The following is a 21,450-nucleotide window of genomic DNA, read 5'->3' on the forward strand; positions in this document are numbered from 1 at the left end:
CTGAGAATTTTGGCAGTGTGGTGGAGGGAGATGTGCAGAGAGATGCTGAATCTCTCAAAGCCCTCCTTGGCATTACATCCAATAACTTCCATTTCCTCCATGAGACTGAACTAGCCCTGTAACTACGTAGGGTCAGTATGCTCTATTTCAGTTTGAAAATACCTCTTTGAAAAATGCCTCTTTCACAAACAGACAAACTAACAGGAGTAAATTTATGTAGCAGGATGCTTTATGGAAAAAATAGATGCCTAAAGTTGCCAGTAAGATCCTAAAAGTGAACATTCTCTGGGGACAACATTAAAGCAAACTCAACTGAATATGGGAAATCAAAGACTAATATACAGATTTTCTTATGGAGCGAATGCAGAGTCTGACATTCCCACCCACACAGAGCAGCTCAGTGACTGGCAATAAGACAAAGCAGCAATATGAGCAACATGAGACCCCAGAGGAATAAACAATATATTTCTTCTGTCAACAAAAATATATGCCTCTTTTTATTCTTTTAATAAGACTCCCACGATATATTATTTTCTATTTCCAGTTAAACAAATCAGAGCAGAATTACTGTTTTCATTATCAGTTTACACTGAAGATTATTGGCTGTCGTTAAGAGGCATAATATTTGTAATAGGGCTTGGGTATAACATTTCACTGTATTGTAAATTCTGCAACTTGTAAACAAAATGTCAGTCACAGAATAGTTCAACCACTACCCACTTCAAGCCTGAACATAAAAATCAACTTCTCTTCAATGTTAATGAATATTACTTACTTGCCCCTTGATCTATGAAATTCTTATGCTCATCTCTCTTCATAAAATATATCTCCTGCACATTGTGCATTTTTCCTTATAGTGTTCTTGCTCATTATTACCAGTAACATTATTTTTATCTGTTTTCATATATTGAAAAACTGGGATCAGGCTTTCAATGAAAGTCTTTGAAAACGTGTACAGGCAGTAGCAATTACTAATTCCTTTCAAAATTAGTTTAATACAACAATGAAAACCAGTACAGAAGTTCAGGAGACAGTTTAGGCCAAATCCAGCCCTGATCGGAGTCCTGTGACTTAACAAATATATACAGTCAGAATTCAGATCTGTGTTTTCCTGGAGGAAACACCATGACGTGGATGGAAAGTAACATTTAGACAGAGCACATCAGCACAGGAAGGAATCTTACCACAACCTCAACCTAAACCCAAAATATGGGATTATTACCACTCAAATGCTTGCCTGAATGAATTGCGGACCTGTAGAGATTATAAAAGGACAAGTCTTTGTTCCCTGCTCATCTCCAAACTGCTCCTCACTGCTCATCCTCCCTTGATTTGCTCAGTCGAGGACGACAGAGTCAAGCAAGGAGGGCATTTCTGTTCTGTTCCTTGGGAGATCACTCCACAAATTAGCATCACAATCAAGATTTTTTACTCTATAAAGGAATTTAAAGGAATTAAAGGAGTTTTAAAGGAATTTAAAATACCCAGGGATGTAAAAAGCGATCATGTACATTTTAAGTTGGGTTAACTACTTGTAGTCATTGCTGTGGAGGAGCTCATCCATTACACAGAATTACACGGGCGCTGCTGACTTCCTGTCACATTAGGAACAAGAAAATAAGCAAACAGCAGAACAGGGGAAAAAGCCACGTTAATTTCTTATTCATTTCAAAATACAAGAGATTACAAAGATTCTGGAAGAGAGGGAGCACTTGTCAGTGCCTTAGTGAACCTTCCTGCACAGCTGCTTTAATCTGCCTCCATTCCTTGTCTCTGCAGGAATGCCAGGCGTGCAATAAATTTCACCCATTCACAGCGTGAATGTATTCTTGTCATGATCTCTGGGAGACTACACAAATCAGACATGTTCACAAGCCGCCCAGCAACATCCACAGTTCAGCCGAACCACTCGGATGAGACACACGTGGTTTCACAATTCAGAGGAAGAAGAAGAGAGCCTCTCATTAATATGCCCCATACGTACAGCACAGAAGACACAATATAGTCCATTCTAAGAGGTGCCACCGTCAATGGGAGGTGAAAGTACTCAGCATCTTCCAGAAGGTGTTCAGCCTTTCTCTGGATCAAGGCATACTCCCTTTTTCCTTAGGGGCCTCCATATCTTTTGTTTCTAACAAAATGAAACTGCAGCTGCACACATTGATTTTTCACTAGCTACTAGGCAGGCAGAAACTTTCAAACATGAATTTTTCTGCATCAGATCAGATGGCCGCGATGCTGTCACTGACAAGTGAGCAACTTCCTGTGAATATTTATTAAAAATTCACTGTGGCCTTAATACGCTTCAATAAATTTTGCTCTTTTCCTCATAAACTAAGCTTCCACTTAAGCAATAGGTTCCCCTGCTACTTCAATTTGCTGGAAAGCCTATAATGTTAAACTCATCAAAGAATGGCTGCTTTGGTTTTTATGCAAATTCCTATCCTCATAGTTATATAAGCGCTTATGCAATGAAAATATACATAATAAACAAACCTGCCCATGTCACTGAGAATTATTTACAAGAGCTATAAATCAAATTTGCATCCTGTTTTGTTTTATATTTAAGGGCCTACTGCACACATAAAATGTCACATATGCCCAAAATTTGCTTTCAGTCACTTCCCTCCCAAAAAAACCAACCAGAACTGAACTGCCTGCTGAAGGCTATTCTTTAGTCAGAGCCCATGCAAAATTGTATTAGAAGCTTTGAAGTTAAAACATGAACATTGACTACCAGAGAGGGCCCTAAAGACAAAGACATTTACTGGATGTAAATGTTCAGTGAAGACAAAGGTCACCTTATACTTTCCCAAAATCTGACCATGTTAGAAACTCCACATCCTGTTCTCAAGTTTTTTGCTTAAGAGCCAAAATCTTTTCATGGAAGGAATCAGCAATGAAATATTATTAACCCTGATGATTGATTACATTGTTATGGCCAAGTTATGATAACCTCACAGGCCATGGGACTGCAGAACCTCTGCTGTTAGGACAGAGGAATCTGATTCATCACAATACCAGAGCAGATGGGGCATGAGCAGAACAGCTGTCTGGCAAGCCAAGCCTCCAGTTTGCAGGAAATGGGATTTTATCTGAATTGGTGGCTTTGATCCAAATCAAGCAGGAAACAAACTCTTTTGAAAATGCCCACAAACTGGAAATTCCCAGAAAGATCACTTCAGAAACATCAAAACACTTAGAAAACACAATTCCCAAGTTCCCAAGCCTGTGGCTGATCAGTGACATAGTCTTTGGCAATCCAGCAGCATCTGCAAACGCCAGCTCCACACAGTAGCTGTGGGAGCTCCCAAGACCCTCTGGCTCCGGTGCAGCCTTGATGCTGAAGACTACCCCGGGAAACCTGCCCAAAGTCACAGCTCCACATTAGGGAGTGCAGGAGCTCCGGCAGTCCTGCTTCAGCCAAGCCTCTTAGTGCTTCCAGACATGGAAATCAAAGTGGAGTTCAAGCTCCCAGGATTTTCTTGCTTTTAGCCTTACAGCAGGTTGGAAGCGGTAGCCCAAGACCACCGGCTGGAGTTTCAAGCCCCCAAGCCCTGGACAGTCCTCGGTGCCATTGGGCAGACTACTCCAAGACAGAGGAGGCTGCATTTTCTGGGCTGACCTGCCAAGAAGTGCTCCAGGAACCAGGGGAGCTCAATTTGGCAAGAACGCACTGAATGGGCTAACTTCAATCAAAACATTTCAGGCCCAGCAGATGTGCTATTTCCAGCTAAACTTTGTTTTACCAACAGCTCTTTAACTAGCATGGAATAGCAATATAAAAACCAAAGGCTTATTCTCCATTGCTTACCTTCATATAGAGTCATTTGTATTTATGAAAACACAGTACAAAACACTTACTCAGACCAACTTTAAGATCTTGAGATCATGGCTGACACTATTATTTACAGATAACAAGAATTCAGCAGCAATGCCTTCAGTTACTCTGTGTGCCTGGCTGCTCCCTCCCACCTCTATACCACAAGGTAACTCCTCAGATCTCTTGGCAACTGGTCATAGGGTTGAGATGAAAAATTTTTGAACTTTTAGAATAAGCTGGAGTTTTTGCTTTCTGTAGAAAGGTAAATCATGTACTGAGAACAAGGCAAAGCAAAGACAAAGCGTGACCTCTGTATTTGCACATCTGCTTCGGTTCACACTCCAAGTGAGATTTGTTATTAAAAACTTCAGGTAACTGATATGCATTTTGAAGAATGTGAAAGAACAACACTGCTTCCCAGGAACCACAGCAGGATGGTATAACACTTGTTTTTGGTTCTGCAGTGATGATTAAGGACTTCAGAGGAGGATCAGTTGCTTTCTGAATCTCAAGTATATGATCTAGTGCCCTGAGGTTCCCTTATTTACTTCTGACTCCTTTTAACAAAGAGGGTTTAAATAAAGTTTTTCCTGTATAAACCAACCCTTTTTTTTTTCTTGTTGAAGATGTTACTTACTTGGATCATATAAGCATATTTTAATGCAACACAACAATTACTTTCTCTTCTGCAGTTTACACTTAAATGGTCATATGAAGGAAAAAAAAAGAATGCATTACTACAGGGGTCTGAGCGGATGGTGACAGTGTATGTGTCAGCTGGCCTGGTTTGTGTATTTTGAGCTAGGTTTTTCTCCAGACTCTTTTTTCAGCAGCTTAACTACTCTGATGACCCTTGTTCATAACAGTATCTTTGAAATCTGGTCCCTACATTAATAAGCTAGACTTCATCACCCGAAGAGTTAGAATTTAACCTAAATCAGCATATATCTTTTTGCCCCACTGCATTAGCTGCTCTGGCCGAAAGTGATTTGAAATGCAAGATCCCTTTCAAAGTATCGCCAACTGAAAGTTCTTTTCTATTAGTAGATCCCAACCAATTAATTATATCATCAGCACCACAGGGTTTCTGGGGAAGGGGCTGCTGGCTCTTGCTCGCGGTTTCACACGCCTCGCAGGCTGAGAAGCACTGCTGCTCACCAGCCTCCGCTCTGGACACGAACTGCATTCTGGAGTGAGCTGGAAGCGAAGCGAAGGCATGTTGGACAAGGGCTAAGACAAGTAGGCAAGAAGACAGATTTTCTGGGATTAATAAGGAAGACAGTAATTTCTTTCTCTTGATTAGCAGGATGTTAACAAGTATAAAGCCATATGGCAAAGTCGATGCTGCATAGGCCCTCCCCCTCAAAGCACACCTGAAAGAAAACGGAGCAGCACAGCACGTAAGTCCGGGCTACTCTGTGTCCCTACAAAATCTAGCAAAGCCACTGAAGCTGGGCAATGCTGGGGCTAAACCATCACACCTCACTGGTCCCTGAACACACAAAGGGGAAGCTACCACCCCTCCATTCCCACCCGTGTACCAATAAAAGACCAAATCTGTTTTCTAGGGTCTGAGTCTTCCCTTGCACCTTCTGGTCATTTACACATATGAAGTGGCTGCAGCATGCAGGTAAACCACTATCAGATAGCCCTGGCAGCTTCTGACAACCACAGACTTTTCAGATTGTAAGACATATATGGACAGGGATGATCTAGGGCTATATTTATCTTCTATAATTTCTTCTTTAGCATAGTCCCACAGACAAAGTTCTATATTTATCCAAAGAATCTTAATGAGTTGGTTGAGTTTCATTCAGCGATTTAGGTTAATGCATCTCATCTATCCTGTAAAAGTAGCAATTATGCACCTGGAAGAAAAGCTTTGTTTCCAGGGCCCCTTAAGTTTGTGCCAGGAGAGGTACCAACTGCAGCTGTAATTTACAAAAAAAGAAACATTAGAGCAACAACTCTACATTTACAATCCAGAATTATAAACTAAATACTCTCCATGCAAACATTTCATTGATAGAACTGTGGGAACAGGGAGATCATCTCCCCTAGTACAAAAAAAAAAAAAAAAAAAAAAAGTGTGACTCCAAACATGTATTTTGAAAATACCAAAGAACTATGACATTTTTGCTCTGCCAGAAAAATGATCACATCTTGATTGAATACTTTTCTTTCTCACTTCCTTTTCCAAGATGAAATGTCAACTATTTTAAGTAAAATCAGAAAAGAACTTTGATGCCAGAGCTGTCATGAAAAAGGCACATTCCAGTTATATACTTGCAGTTTTACTATTAAGAAAACAGAGATTAAACCCTTCCAAATGCTTTGCTGCTTAATGACACAATCACTAGCATGTTATTAAAGCTCAGCACTCTGACATTCCAGTCATTATATCTGCAAGCACTAAAACATTATGCAATGAGAAAACAATCCTTTTATTGAAACCAAGGACGTTTAATTGTGACAGGTGAATGTTTTATCTACAGAGATGAAATCCATACACATACTATTTTTATGCAGTCACCATGTTCCATTTACACAATTTGCTAGTTTAAAAGGGTTTAACAGTCAATCAAGAGTTCAAGTATGAGACTCCATAACAGAAGAAAATTATATCATGTTATTGAAGTCAGCTAGATAAACAATACCTTCTGATTATGATGATATCATTATGTGCTTCACGATGAACAGTAACACAGAAAACATTCACCTGGTATCATATTCAAAATACTTGCTGAGATTCATGTATAAATGGATGAATGAACAGAAGGGTAATTGTGTATTATTTTAATATAATAAAGTCAAAATTATTCAAATCAGTAAGAAAAACAGTGTTTCTTTATATCTTGTGTGCCGTTCTGCCTTACTGAATTTGTGTTTGTTTATGATTCTGACAAGCTACAAAAAAATAGATATAAATACAGAGTCAACGCTAAATGTGTATCTCTATTCTTTTGCAAGCAAACTGTCACAATATTATGCTCATTAAAAAGCTTTTGAAAACTAATAGCTAAGTGAAACACCAGACAATGACTTGAAATAAATATCTCACAACAAAGCTGTTTAAGCCCCTGTAAAAACAAACCTCTTAAACAGCAGAAGCACATACACCAAACAAACAACAGAGAACCTGTGTTCACTGAAATCACTTGCGGTCTTGCCACCGACTTCAGTAAGAACTAGATCAAAGCAAAAACTTTCACTACTTCTATATTTCCTTTCGGATTGAATCTTCCTTTATTTTCTTGCTATACCCAGCCAAAGATGGACTCCTCCTAGAGAAAAAAATGACAAAAGCGGTGCATTGCCTTTAATATAAAAAAGTCAGATATAAAGCGTGACAAATAAAGACTCTATTCAGATTCTTCAGATTTTACTTTAGACCATCACAGAAGGATTTAGCTCAATAAAAAGGCAAAATCCACCCTCCCCGCCTTGGCAATGCACACAGCCCTTCCTGCTGAGGACAGAGCTTCCCAAACATGACTGAAATCTTGAAAAACAACTAGGCCCAGTGTCAGTAATACTGAAGTATACAACTGGTACTTATTAATAGCATTAAACAATATCAGTGTGTCTTTTTTGTATGATTATTTTGTTTATTTTAGCATTTAAGCTTGCTTGGCAACTAATGGACTGCATACATACCCTGTCCAGGTAGGATGCCTCATTCTGTGAGCTTTGGTTCATATCATTGCCTGTGGGAGAATATTATGTGGAGGCACATCATCATTTTCAGTCACACTGAATCTAATCTTAATTGCAGCATTCCAAGGATTAAATAGGTAGCATTAGAATTCAAGCAGATTTTTGTTCTCTCAAGAAAACTATTTATAGAGGCAATAAAATGCAGCATTCATTTTTTAGCTTTATTAATCTAGTAAAAAAAAAAAAGATAAAAATGAACCCAGTTTATTCAGATTTGTTGATCCATATCTAAATGTCTGCTAGAATTATTCAATTTGCTTCTTGTTTAATGAAAATTTCAGATGAATAGGAGACTTATCTCCTTGATTTGATGTTGTGCAAAATCTGCTAATTAGAAAGAAGGTATTAGAATTGATGGTTTTCACCTAAATAGAGGTTAATAGTAGATTCTCGATTAAAGCTCCTGAAAAATGAGGTACAATTACAATTAAGGATAGAGTAAGTGTTGGGGGTGGGGGTTGGTTGGTTGGATTGGATTTTTTTTTTTAAGTCACTGGAAATTATACATAAAGATAACGCTCTCCCTCCAGATGACAAAAAGAAATGAGTATCTGAAAAGGGAATGGGCCCTGTCCATAAATACCAGCTTGACAAAGCAGCACACTGCATATCCATAACAAACAGAAAAGCAGATTAGCAGCCATTATTTTGAGATGGTAAATCCACCTAGGGGATCTTGTGTATCAGTAGAATTCTCGGCTTTTTTACAGTAACAGGAAATTTTGGAGGCAATAATATATTAAAGATTTTTCCTTGTCTCTTGTTTTCCTTTTTCTTAAAAGCAAGCAAACAAAAATCCTGGAAGACTTTTTTTTTCTTCAGTGACTGCTAAGTCCTACATATACATTAATAGCTGTGCACAAAAACTTCTGCAATGATCTAAGCTGCAGGAGAAAGTACGTGGTAGCTGCTAGATCAAAACCTTTCCATTAGGTAGAGAAGCCCAGCGTTACAATGGCTTCTGCAACAGGCGTTATAGAGGAAAAAATCCTGCGACAGACACGCACCCCCTCTGCCAAATCTCTCCTGGCTAGCAGGAACGGATGACTTCAGGAGGAAGGGTACCCCTGCCCAACCCTCTGGAATTCTTATATTTCACAGGTGCTCACTTACACAGGCATGAGTCAGATATAGTGTTAACAGTTGCAAGGAATTACTCTCATTACCGCAAGCAAATGAGCAACAATATGGATGAACTATGCACCATATAGAGAAGTAGACAGCATTTCAATTGATGACAAACCATAAGAGAATAAGGATTATCAGAGCCAGGAAACAGTTTCCGTAAGACGAGAGATTTAGTAGACTGGAACTTCTCAGCTTGAGAGAGAGAGAACTGAACAGAAATATGACAGAGGCCAATGGAATCGTGGGTGGTATAAAGAATACGAATAGCACATAATTAATACTCAGCATCTCATAATAACCAAATTAATCAGGAATTGGTTTTAAAGCAAAGAGAAGAAGTGCTTTTCCACATAATGCAGAATATTTGCAGAATAATTGCGGAATATGTTGTTGCAGCGTATTGCGGAATTTCTTCTACTATTCCAATAACATCCACTGCAGGTCGCAGGGGACATCCACTGGGGTAGGCAGATTTCTGTTTTGAATGAGAATTGCGCTTCTTTTGTTCTCACGAAGAATATTTTCGAGGGAATATTTTCTTGTCATGTATGTGGAAATCTAATCAGTATGCAACATTCAACATTTTACAAGAATGAGATACTGGCAACAATGGACATACATTTTGATATATAGCCTAACATGCCTACATGCGGAAAACTTCCATCAACACAAATGTAAGTTAAACAGAGGCGCTGGGGGTGAATACGCCATTTTTTAACTTGCCTGGTAACTCTTCATGGATTAGTATATTCTTTTTCCTAAAAACTCATCAGACTGTTAGACCAGAAATTCCAATTACATTTGTAAGCATACACTGTGTTATCTTAAATTGGGCAGCAACTACAACGTCTCTAATTGAAGTGTCTCAGTGCAGAGCACCAGTTTTAATTCCCGAGTCATTTTCCAGTAATGAAATAGCTGTATTCAGCGCAGAGTGTGAGAACATGTTCAATGGTTATGTTAAATTGTGTTACAGCTACCTTTGGGGAGCATCTAATTTATTTATTGTCTGTATGAAACCAACCACTATTTTCCTATGTGAAAAAATAAATTATTATTCGTACAAGTACTGCTTTAGACCAATCTGTGAATAATAGTTTAATTACATATTTCCCGTGTTCAGAAAAACTTGCAGATATTTTATGTTCATGTCTTTAATGTTAGACTGCAGCAAACACTTCTGCCATCCTTCCTCCAAATTAATACATATAAGATCCTCAATGAAACACAAGGAGTTTTCAAATATGGCTACAAGTGTCTAAAATATGCAATGAATTCCATAATTTGTGATTTGTAAAACCCACTACCTAAAACAAACAGCTGAATGGACCTTAAACCTAGGGATCTTAAGTCAAAGCACTTGCATTAATAATTTGTTTTCTCTAGCAAAATAAAACATTATCAGTTCATTGCCTACCTTCTCCACTAAACTGACTGCAAGTCAAGAGTCGACTTCTGAACTTTTCATTTTCTTCAAGCATTTTTGAAATTACTTTCCAGACCTTAAGCCAGACTTTGGCCTGAAAGATAAAATTGAACTTTCTCAGTGAAGCATATAAAAAGTTTGCATTAGAACATTTAGAGGGCAGAACTTTGAATTCTCCAGCATGACTATGAAGTCCAACTGGTTTTTTGTTGAGGATTGGGAAGGGGAGATGTAGAGGAGGGATATATATGTGGGATATGCTGGAAGAATCACCTCTATTTAAAAGTCAAAAAACATACATAAATTACTCCACGATTTTCCACATGAGATATCCTCCTCCTTTCTTGCCTAGAACTCTTGTTTATCCAGGACTTGTGAAGTGCCCTTCTAGATAAGAAGAGCTTATGAAAACGTGTGTAGAGCCATTAAACTCTCTTCAAAGTCATCCAAAATGGGGGGGGGAATAAGATTGTTCATTTTTCCAGGAGCAAAAACTTCTTCATGTAATCCCTCAACAGCAGCATAATTTGGATCCCATGCTCAGATTCCAGAATAGCAACTAGCCTTGCCTAGTTCACATCAAATCCATATGAATCTGTTTTATAGGTGTTGATAACCTTTATGTTAGAGGCATAAAGCTCCGTTATAGTGGGCACATTTCAAACTTGTGCATTGAAAATATGAAATTGGAACTGCTGACAAAGGCATTCAGCCAGCGGCAGCCTAACATATAAATGGCTGTTAACATGCTAACGTTATGACTTTTGCTGGACCCCATCTGTGAAACTAGTTTAAATCTAAAGATAATTCCTTTCTCATGGACTTTTATTGCTAAAACATAATACATATTCCTCATTCTTTTTGAAGACTATTTAATGTACTAGAAGAGCGATATTACTGTATGTTAGTAGCTGTTCCCTTGAAGTCAGTAGTATTTTGCTGGTTTTAAATCAAGTATGTGTGACATTACTATATTATAGTCGAGCTGATTACTTGTACTTCACATTACAAAATCTCATAATGAGTTACTGTTTTAATAAATGTGCCTTTTAAAATTTCAAGCATTTGTTGAACCTACTGAACAGGAACAAGAAATACATTTGTGAAACAGAAAGTAATTCCGTATTGCTACTAGTATAGTGTTAATACCTCTGATTCTTGCCTTCCCTTATTTGTAACCTGTGGGATTTCTTTGCTTAAAACAGAAGAGGAGGAGGAGCTGCAGAGCTTTTCCCTGCCAGGTTTCACCCAGCAAGGTGTGCAGCACCCTGGCCCCAATCCAGCAAAGCATTTCAGTACAGGCTTTAAGTCAACAGCATACTCTCATTTTTCAAGGTGAGCACACACTTAAGTGCTTTATTGAATGAGAGCCAGAATTTTAAAGCCTCCAGAGAGGGAGAATAATACCATTTTTCTTTTCTGTAAGTAAGGTTTTCAGTATCAGACTACCAATTCAATCTTTTTATCTCCCTCATGCTCTCACATAGACATACACAGAACAAGCAGGGAGCGATTTTCTCAAATACAAAGGCAGCTAATTCAGCTCTCACATTTTATACCTTTTGCTTCTTTCGTTTAATTACTTTATCAACATTTCTTGAAGGGAAGGGAAAGTCAAAGGTGTCAGCCTTATCCTCTCGAAGATCACCTAGGAAGAGAGTTTAGAAAGCATATTGCAAGTGTTTACAATATATTCCTGAGGAAGCTGTAGATTCCCCATCTTCCAGTGGGATACTTATTTCTGATCCCAGCAGGTTACAGGATACCAGTCCTCACATCGTGCTTACTGTCATCTGCCTTATTTTCTCCATTATAACCACAGGGCAAGGGGGTGTCTCACAAACTCCACAAAACAACTTTCAAAACTGAAGACAACAGGCTTCTGGGCAATACAACTAGCTTTTAATTCCCTCTTTTTCCCCTTGCTGTGGCAGCTACTAGAATTCTGCCTGAGCTCAAAGAGGAAATGGTGAGTAGACTGAGGCAAGAAACCAGACAAATCACCTCTGCTAGCACTAAAAAACAGAAGCAAGAAGGGCAGGTTGATTTTGGGAACTCAAGACACACATAGCCACAAGGAGGAAGGACTCGTGTGAGTTCCCAGTGGGGTGAGGACGGCAGCTTTCTGAGGAGCTGCTGGGCAGGCAGGGCATGGCATGAGCTGAGCAAAAGGGTGATCCACGGGGGGATGCTGAATGCGGTCACAGCCGCGGGCTCGTCCCCGGCCGCAGCAGGGCTTCAGGCAAACCAGCGTGCTCCAGGCCACCACAGCCCCACCACCAGATACCCAAGGCAGCCACAGCGCAGGAGCAAGGCTTCGAGTTACCGATAGCCACAGGCTGCGTCCGAGCCACAGGTTGGCATCACTTAGATAATAACCCAGCAGAACGGGTGCTTTTAATTACAGACTAATGTAACATTTCACTTTGTCATCTTTAGAAAAATGGCTTTTAGGAGGAGGAAAATGAAAACAACTCAAGAGCAACAAGTTAGTAAAATTCAGGACCACCCTATCTGTGTCACCCATCCTTTCCAGCTCACACCCCAGCTTGTTCTCCAGAAGCCAGGTCATGTTCTCCATTTTCACTCCATTTCATCCTGTGCAGCAGAGCTATGTTTCATAACAGATCGCAACCAGTGGAAAGCTGCCTAATCTTCTTTGTTTGCTTTTTTTAAAAAAGGCACCCACGCCCATGCCCATCCCAACTTTCTTTGGTCCCGGCCACAAAGAAAGAAAATTAAGAAACATCTTCGGGCTGTCACAGCAATGAGGGAGCCAGCAGCACAGTGGCTTTCTGGATAGGTGGGAATCTCCTGAGAAGAGGCGGAAAGGACCCAAAAGTTCGGTGGTGTGTACCAGAGCAGCCCTGTTGGACATAGCTTGGTGTTGGCCTTATTGCTATCACAGGAAGGGACAGGGAAGGCTGCAGGCACCTCACCTTACAGGATGGAGACACTGTAGCTCAACAGTGTAAGAGTTTGGGGCAAAAATATTATTTTTCACTCATGTAAGTTTAACACCATGTTCTACCTCCTGCCTAAATACCCAGTCCGACTGTACTGGGCACATTAACAAAAAAATTGTGCCATGTTCCCCTCTCAGCGTGCACAGTCCGATTGCAAGGGAAGACCCTGCGGGACAGTATCAACAACGCACTGCAGGGAAATGGCTTCCCACCAGAAGAGAAGGACATGGCGGTGGCTCAGCCCTGTGCTCTCCCATGCCCAGGCACACAGAGGTCCCTGGAGCTCAACGACACGTACAGTGATGGCGGCTGACAGGCTTCGCCACGCCACAGCTCCCCCCCGCCTGCGCCCTGCCACCAGCAGCGGGCGGCCCAGGGCCGGCCTTGTCCCCTGGCGCCGGGGCAGCCCTCAGCCCCCCAGCCTGCCCCGTGGGGCTTGACTGGGAAAGCGGGGGCCCAGCCCGGCCCGCCTCGGCCTGTCGACAGCCCCTGCCGTAGCGGATGACGGAGCCGCAGCGGTGGGAGCCGAAGCTGTTGACATAAACGAGTTGCAGGGGCGGCCTCCCCTGGCTGCGGCCGGGCTCCATCCGTGGCGGGGGAGGACGGCAGCGAGGCCCCGCCGAGGCAGGGCACTGAGGAGAGGCGGGGGCTGGCGTCCCGGCCACCAGACTGTGGGGTGCACGGCACCGGCGGCCCCTTCCTCTGGGCAGGCATGGCGCAGGGGGACCTGCAGAACACCCCTCCTGCCTCGTCCTGTCTGGTCGCCATCGTCCCATTTCAGTGTCCCGGCTGGATGGCGAAAAAGGGAGAAATAACTGTTTTCTGAGCAGGAAGGAACAACGAGCCTAGTGCAGGATAGGAGCGGGCCTTGTACCATCCCAGTCTCTCTCCCCCTCTCTGATACACACGGTAGTAACCTGCTCCACAAGGTTGCTTTTGGCCAGCATTAGTTAGGGTTTAGCACAAAGTATGCTGCCTGAAGTCATATATTGATGTATTTCATGCAAGGTATTGATAAAGTGATATACGGGACTCCAGTCTGAAGGCAGTGATGTATTATCTGTCTCTGCTGCGATTTACAGATGAGGAACAAGTGACATCTCTTTGATGCAGTCCTTGCGTTGATATAATGAATTTTCACAGCGGTGTACTCCAGACAGCTTACCTGCTAGTGCATGTCGCCATTTTGTCCCTCAAGCAAGAGCAGGCGTGCACGCGCGCTGCGTGGTGCCGAGAGGACGCCCACCGCAGTCGGGAGCCCTTCCCATGGCGGTGCTTAGAGAGACGTGCCCCACTGCAGCAGCGGGTTTACGAGACGTGGCCAGCGACAAGTGGGATTTCTCAAACCACTTAAGAGCACAAGTCCCACTGATTTTTGCTTTGGCACTGAAATACTGCTCCGAATTATTTCCCAGAGTTTCAGCACACCTAGCTGTCCAGGGGAGGGAAAGCATTACGAATTAGAAAGAGTAAATTCTTTTTTTAAATTGTTTTAGCAGCACCAGCAACATGAATGGTGCTGACTATCCGTCGCCCTTGCGAATGCGTCTGAAAAGACAACGAAGCACGCTGGAGTCGTTCCCCAGCCTTCGGAGGAGGCCGAAAGCCCTGGAGGTCTGCAGGGCGGCTGTCCCCGCGTCCCCTCGGCAGGGCAGGGTGCTGTGCAGGCGGACCCCACGAGGTGGCAGCCGTACCTACCGAACGAGCCCGGGTCCCGGCTCCTGCGGCGGCCCGACGGGGAGAGCGGGAGTCCCGGGCTGGGAGAAACCCACAGCACTCTGCTGCGAAGTATCCCAGGATTTCCAGCTATTTTATACACTCTCAGAAGGCGGCATTTTGCGTATGCAGTTGAAAAAGAGGAAAACAATCTCCAGAGGCACAGCCTGACGGTTCGCCAGAGTAATTTGTTATTTCCCAGTGGTAAAAGGGCATCTACTGCAGGCTCCAAAGTGTATGGGCTAAAAAGGAGGTCACAGATACAATACGACCGAGTCAGTAGCCTTGAGATCAGCTGTGATCTCAAAAAAACCCCAAACACCAGGGACTCCCTCCTCCTCTGCAAAGACCTGAGCTAACAGATTGGCCTAGTGAGGTAGCAGCCAGCGAGTTCCATTCGGGGATACTAAGCCCAGAGAGAGGCAGCCGAATAGCTTCATTAAAAACTGATCCTGGAGCGCAAACTTTGTCACGTCCGTTAATCACAAAGCCCTGGTGAAGAAAGCATTCCTTTTGCTGAAACACGAGACACAGTCCACACCTCAAAATAACCCTGAACACACACCCATAAACCTAAACAGCACCCATTTTCATTCCATGACTGTCTTCGCACTGTGCATGAATACCTGCTGCTGTATCTTCCTGAGCAGGAGTTCCCTTTGCCCACTGGCAGGCTGCTTCCTTCCTATGGCCCCGTCAGGGCATTAGGGCTGCCAGTCAGTGCCAAATACAGCACCTGTATTTACGGAATATGCTTCCACCCTGCTCATACAAATACACATGCCTCGCGTGGCACATTTTGTCCACTCTTCCCACCAGCACATTGCCAGGACTTTGATTTCAAATGCAAATTCAGCTCAGATCCCTTTTAGGATCTGTTACTACTGACAAAAATCAATGCCACCTAAAATCTATAAGCGATCTGCAGAACTGAAAAATTCAGCTATTTTAGCTGTACGCTGTTTTTCATCCTCCTTTCCACATGTGTGAATTGACTACCAGCTAGCCACTACCTCTGTATTTCTCTGTCACTTCGGAAAAAAAAATCTGTTTTTCACCACAAGTTCAACTGTCTAGTTAAAATAGACCAGATTCTAGCTTTCAGTCTGCACCTCATCATGCCGTTTGTTTTGTATTCAAATGTCAGCTTCTCCAGCTCAGAACTTGCTCAGAGCAATGCAAATCCTGAATTCTATTGTTTCAGTTTTACTTTGGTCAAGAATGCATCATCTTCTACTACCCTTGACTATTGTTTTAGAGGAAGGTAGGTTTTGGTGGTAGCAAGCCTAGAGCTTATGCCACAGAGAAGGAAGGAAGGAGCCGATGGGACATTGCTGCACGCACATTTAGTGATTCCCTGATTCTCTAGTGATTTCCTGCAAAAAGGAAACTCCTGCTGTTGGAGATTTGTTTTTCTATGAGGATTCTTTGCAATGGAGTTAAACGAAGTACTCGCATGATTCAACATAATTCAGGCAAGGCAGATTGCTTATTAAGTATTACATTATCTTGATCAACTGCAAATCGTGAATACATCTGAAATACGAATCTTAACACTGTTAACAGGGATTTTTATATGGAAAGTATGCTAATTCTGACAACAGCTACAGTCAAACATTGTTAATTACACCCTCAGCAGTAGCACAAACAATTACTGTATCTCCTTCGTTTTCACAGAATATTTAAGAGTCGCTGGAGTGAGGTATTTTATTAGAATGTGGTTACTTTACAGAATACACTGGGGACCATTTATTAGTATAACTAGGAATCATTATAAAAACAAAACTCACCACTTCTGCTAAATTGAAGCAATGCATTATGCCTTCAGTTTTTGCTTACTTGTGAAATTTCATAATTTACAATGGATCTCACAGTTAATTATGTAAGCAACAACAGAGTGCAGCAGAGAGATAAAATGGCCAGCTGCCATTTTAGCACACCTGCATTTCATATTAATGAACCTGCATATCTCAGATTGCTTTACAAACCATACATGTGGGAATCACTTCATCCACACCAGTCATAAGGAGAGGCATATTTTCCCATTTCTCCGTGCTGCACATAAAAATATTTAGCAGACTATAAACTAAGTTTGTTACATGAAAGCCTGAGCCTCCCCTTGAGAGATTTTCAAATCACCAAGAAGATCCATAGACTTCATAATCAAAACCCAAGTCAATGAGACTGAAACCTTGGCTTAGAAGAACTTTGTGTTACAATATTTAAATAGAGATTCCCGATCTGAAATAAAACTATGGGGAAACTCAAAAAGGCAAAATGATCACTGAAGATAACACCAGAATTAAACAGCCTTGTTTCTGGGAAAGATTTGTAGTCAAGTAGGTAACAGCAAAAGGTGGGTAAGGACTTCAGTTTCTCCCATTTCATTTTTCCACACAAATGTGCAAGTTACTGGTATTTAATGACGACATCCTTTGTTTCCAAATCAGAGATAGTAAAACTTTACCTTGGCTCTTTCAAATTTCAGGCTGCAGGGACTATGATATTAAATGTTACTACTGCTATTGTGGGGAATGTGCAGTTAGACCCGACGTGAACACACAGATGGGGAAGTTTAGTCCTATCTGTGATAAACCTCCAGATACTGTTCTCTCACATCCTGGAAGAACACTGATTCGGTACAGGATATAAAAAGTAAAAATCACTAAATCATCCTCAGATTCAGCAGTAATGTAGGTCTTCTAAGACCATCTGTCCAAGTACAGAAAGCTCACGTTTTCTTCGTCTCTCTTCTGAAATCTAACATGATCTCAGGCCAAAGTGTGCCTGCAGGCTAACATAATCACCAATACATCTCTCTGCATATATGAGACAGTGCTATTTGACTACAGTATAAATACCACTGAACTTCCGCAGCAGTAAGTCCACTTTGTAATGTACTAGGGTCTTTGCAGAACTGTTCCAGTTACTGAACGTTCAGTCCCTCCCTACCCCCCGAGACAGAAGGATGCTGCCAGAAAAGGAACAGAGCAGGGCTACTGTCTCCAAGGACTGCTAGCTCTGCAGAGAAAATTGAAGCAGTCACTGCTTTGTTCTGCCATCACATTCCTCCAAAGACATCCCCCTGTAAAAGCAACCCTTGAGCAAATTTTCTTGCCACCGACTGAAGCGCTGAGTTGATTCTGCCAGTGTGTACAGAGCAACATCTGCCTGTGAACAGCTGGCTCGCTGAAGCAAAGCTGGGGGCTACTGCCTGCTGCTTACAATGAGAATGTTCCTCAAAAACCTAAAAAATCGCATTTAACTCACTGAAAGAAAATTCAAAAACACTTGGCATGAATGTACTCCATCACAAACCAGTACTGGGCCTGTGCTTAAAGCGACAAGCACTGTCTTGAAAAATGACACTTTGCTAAATTGACAACTTAATGCTTTCACATGCATAGCAAGGCATAAACAATCACTAAGCAAACTGATCCTGGTTCATGAGTCAGCAGCGGTGTGAGATGGTGATTTAGACTGAGCAAACATTTTCTCAAACGTTGGGTTGGAGAAGGTTGGCAGAGACTTTTTTTTTTTAAAATGCATTGCTCTATGTGTGAATTGCTACCCTTTCCACAGATTACAAAACTGTGTTACTAAGGCACACAGCTTGTGTGAACTGCATTTACACTATCAGTCTGCCATTTAAGTAAAATCAATGTTCTTCACTCACGTGAAAAGCAAAGCAACTCAACCTACTATACAGTTTTGGAATAAAAAAATGCCACATAGCTGAGAGTGATAAGACTAAGTCCATTCTAAACATTAATGCAAAACCAAAAATGTGTTCTACACAGTTACCCCTTACGTGCATTGTGTTCAGAGTATTTAATCTCAGCTTTCATGACCCACCAAAATTAAATTTCAGGAAGAAAAACACACACAAACACGGACCTTATATATTTCCATATTTTATATATACAAGAAGGACTGAGAACTTTTGACTAGCAAATTTTGTGAAGGAATCTGGACAGAATAGTACGCGCTATGGTTTCCCAAGCTCCATAAACAAGCTCCTCAGTGACTGAGGGAGCTTCCTTTAGTGACAGATACATTCAAATAAATTAACATTTAGTATCAAATTGTCTCTCTGGCAAGCCCTGCAAAAAGTCAGCCAATTATAGTTCATGTGTCATGAAAACAGGTGATATCTGATAGCATTAATCAGAGCATCAGGCTTCAGAAAGCTTTTCTCCCCGTCTTAAATGGGGAGTTCTGTAACGTATTTAGAGCACCGATTCAACCCCCCTGCCCCCTTCAGTTTCTATGACTGCAAAGACAGCTGCAAGTATATTCTTATCCCAGAGGCTGTTTTTCATACTGACAGACTGAATCAGCTATTTTACACAGAGGAAGAGATGTCAGTGTTTCTTCCTCATCTATCCTTTCTGAGGCTATTATTTGTCTTAGATTTCCTGTAGGCAAGCAATGTGCGTTTTGGACTGTGCCTGAGTGGGCTTTCACAGCACTGAATAAACGGCAGCTGGAGAATTGGGACAGACAGTAGAAACTGTCCAACAACAACTTGACAGCTAAGAGACTCTCTTTAAAATATACCTTAGCCTTTAAATCTGTACTAGATGGGTCATATCCATCACCACCCAAACGGAGTTTCTTCACTGATGTGGAATGTAGCAGTTCATTTAGTGAAAGTAGCACCCAAGAGAAAGCTGGTGGCTGACTGTGCTCGACGAGCAGTTTGTGCTGAAAGAAAATAGTTGAGATTCATGTACTGTGGGAATTCTGAAATTCCACCCAGCAGGCATACCTCCACCTTCTGGAGTCTGCCTGTAGCATTTATTTATAGTTTCAGGACAAAGTGAAACCCAAAAGGGATTTGTTATATCATCTTTCCTAGAAAGTTACTTCCCAGCAATTCAGAATCAGCCAAGGCCATCACTACCAAGAGTGATTATTTTTAGTTTTGAACGCTGCACACTTTGGCATTTCATTTTATTGAGTTGAATTTTTTAGCCTCTGCCTATGTAATAAAATTCCATTTATTAAACATTCAACAAAGTATTTTGCAATCTTCATATAGGAAATTTTAGAATTAATATATACATTCCCAACTGTAAATCAGATGCTACATCCTGATAAACATTTATCTCTAATTTTACAGCATTTGTGAATTGAAATCAGTCAGGGAGTGCCTTATTGTGAAGGACATTGCTAATTCCGCCATCATGGTATCAAAAGACTTAAAATCCCCATGTTCCAGGACGAAATTTTCAGTCTATCATGCTTGTTAAAAAACATTATCAGATAAACCACTGATAAGCACATGCTTTCTAAAAGACCATCTGCACTTGAGAACAATGTCAAGAACTTATCATCACATTGGGAGAGGCTGAACTATGACAATTTCCAAACAAGACCAACGCAGAGAACGGAGAGATAATGCTTCCGCTACCAGCCAAGTCACACGCGAAAAACTGGTCAATACTGTCCAGTGCTGTTTGGCTGGCAGCAGTGAGGAATTCGTTATTCACTGGGCAGGCAATCCATCTCTAGCCTCTGGATTTTTGATCCAAAGCATACCAGCATTTTCTGTTTATTTTTAAATAGCCATTTTAAGGGATTGGAAGTATCTGCACAGAGTCACCAGCGAAACTTTTTATTCTTGTTAAAAACTAGTTTCTAAAGGCATTAGCTTCTAAGTTTGCACATCTGAAGCCAGCGGGAATTGAAGTGATTAGCATCTTGCAGAACTAATCCCATTATAGCTCAATTCTGTAAGATCTGCATTTCCTGAAGCACCCACAGAAAAGAATGATATTCAACATCTATTTAACACCACCACTCCTTAGGTGATGGCACAAGAGATTAGCAGCTCAGATGCCAACAGCAAAGTGCTGGTCAGTGCAGTGGGCACAGTTTGATTCCTACTGCATGCAGTACCGTTATTTTGGGCAGCAGTTTTTTCTCACAGGTACATGTGCACATTCCAACTCATGGCTCCACTTAGCAGAGCTACTTCCAGACCAATCAGAATTATACTTCATTAAAGCTTAGCTGTTTGTATCGAAGTAAGAAAACCAACAAAGTTTGGGGAATTCCTGCCTACTGAGGATGCAAAACTCTTGAATCCTTTATGCACGGTTCCTGTTGAATAGTCCTTGAAGGGTAGATACATAAAGTTGTAACACTTCACAATACTTTTTAGACATTCCAAGTTTAGATATTTTAAATTAAAGGCTGACACTAGCCAGCTCTTTAAAATGCCAGACTTCTTCCTTCTGTTAGTATCAGATCACAACCATGAGACAATTAAAAAAGAATCCCTGTCTGTCCATGCCTTGCTTGGCTCTACTCTGACCCTAGTCTGGTTATCTTTTTGTCCCAGCTGCACAGTGGTTTCTGACTTCCATGGTATGTTACATGTGCCTCAGTGGTATTCTTCTCATTGAACGTGCCACCTGCCCAGTTAGCTTGATTTCGCAGCTGTAACCAGTATTGGTTTTCATCTCTGTCCCTACGAATTAGCAGCGGAGAGCACTAAGTAGAAACAAATTATCTAACTACAATTCTTTGGCTAGGTTGATATGCTGAAGGCTGTGCAAAAAAATAGAAACGGCGGTGCTGAAGCTGCTGAAAGGCTTTTCCAAAGCTACACATGATTTCTAGCGAATACTCAACAAGCACCGAATTCACAAAATTAAGTAGTCAGC

General features: G+C 41.5%; 1 protein-coding gene across 1 annotated transcript; it reads right to left on the minus strand.

Annotated features, from left to right (window-relative positions):
• Positions 1 to 1,605: 1,605 nt before the first annotated feature.
• C15H5orf47 (chromosome 15 C5orf47 homolog) lies at positions 1,606 to 20,717 on the minus strand. Its single transcript, XM_075164851.1, has 5 exons — positions 13,375 to 20,717; positions 11,654 to 11,755; positions 10,086 to 10,188; positions 7,481 to 7,530; positions 1,606 to 7,107 (listed from the first exon to the last, which is right to left on the minus strand). The coding sequence occupies exons 1-5, from the start codon at positions 13,834 to 13,836 to the stop codon at positions 7,081 to 7,083; spliced, it is 744 nt and encodes a 247-aa protein (XP_075020952.1). The 5' UTR covers positions 13,837 to 20,717; the 3' UTR covers positions 1,606 to 7,080.
• Between the last annotated feature and the right edge of the window lie 733 nt (positions 20,718 to 21,450).

The sequence above is a fragment of the Calonectris borealis genome, chromosome 15, assembly GCF_964195595.1.
Source record: "Calonectris borealis chromosome 15, bCalBor7.hap1.2, whole genome shotgun sequence".
Taxonomy (NCBI): domain Eukaryota; kingdom Metazoa; phylum Chordata; class Aves; order Procellariiformes; family Procellariidae; genus Calonectris; species Calonectris borealis.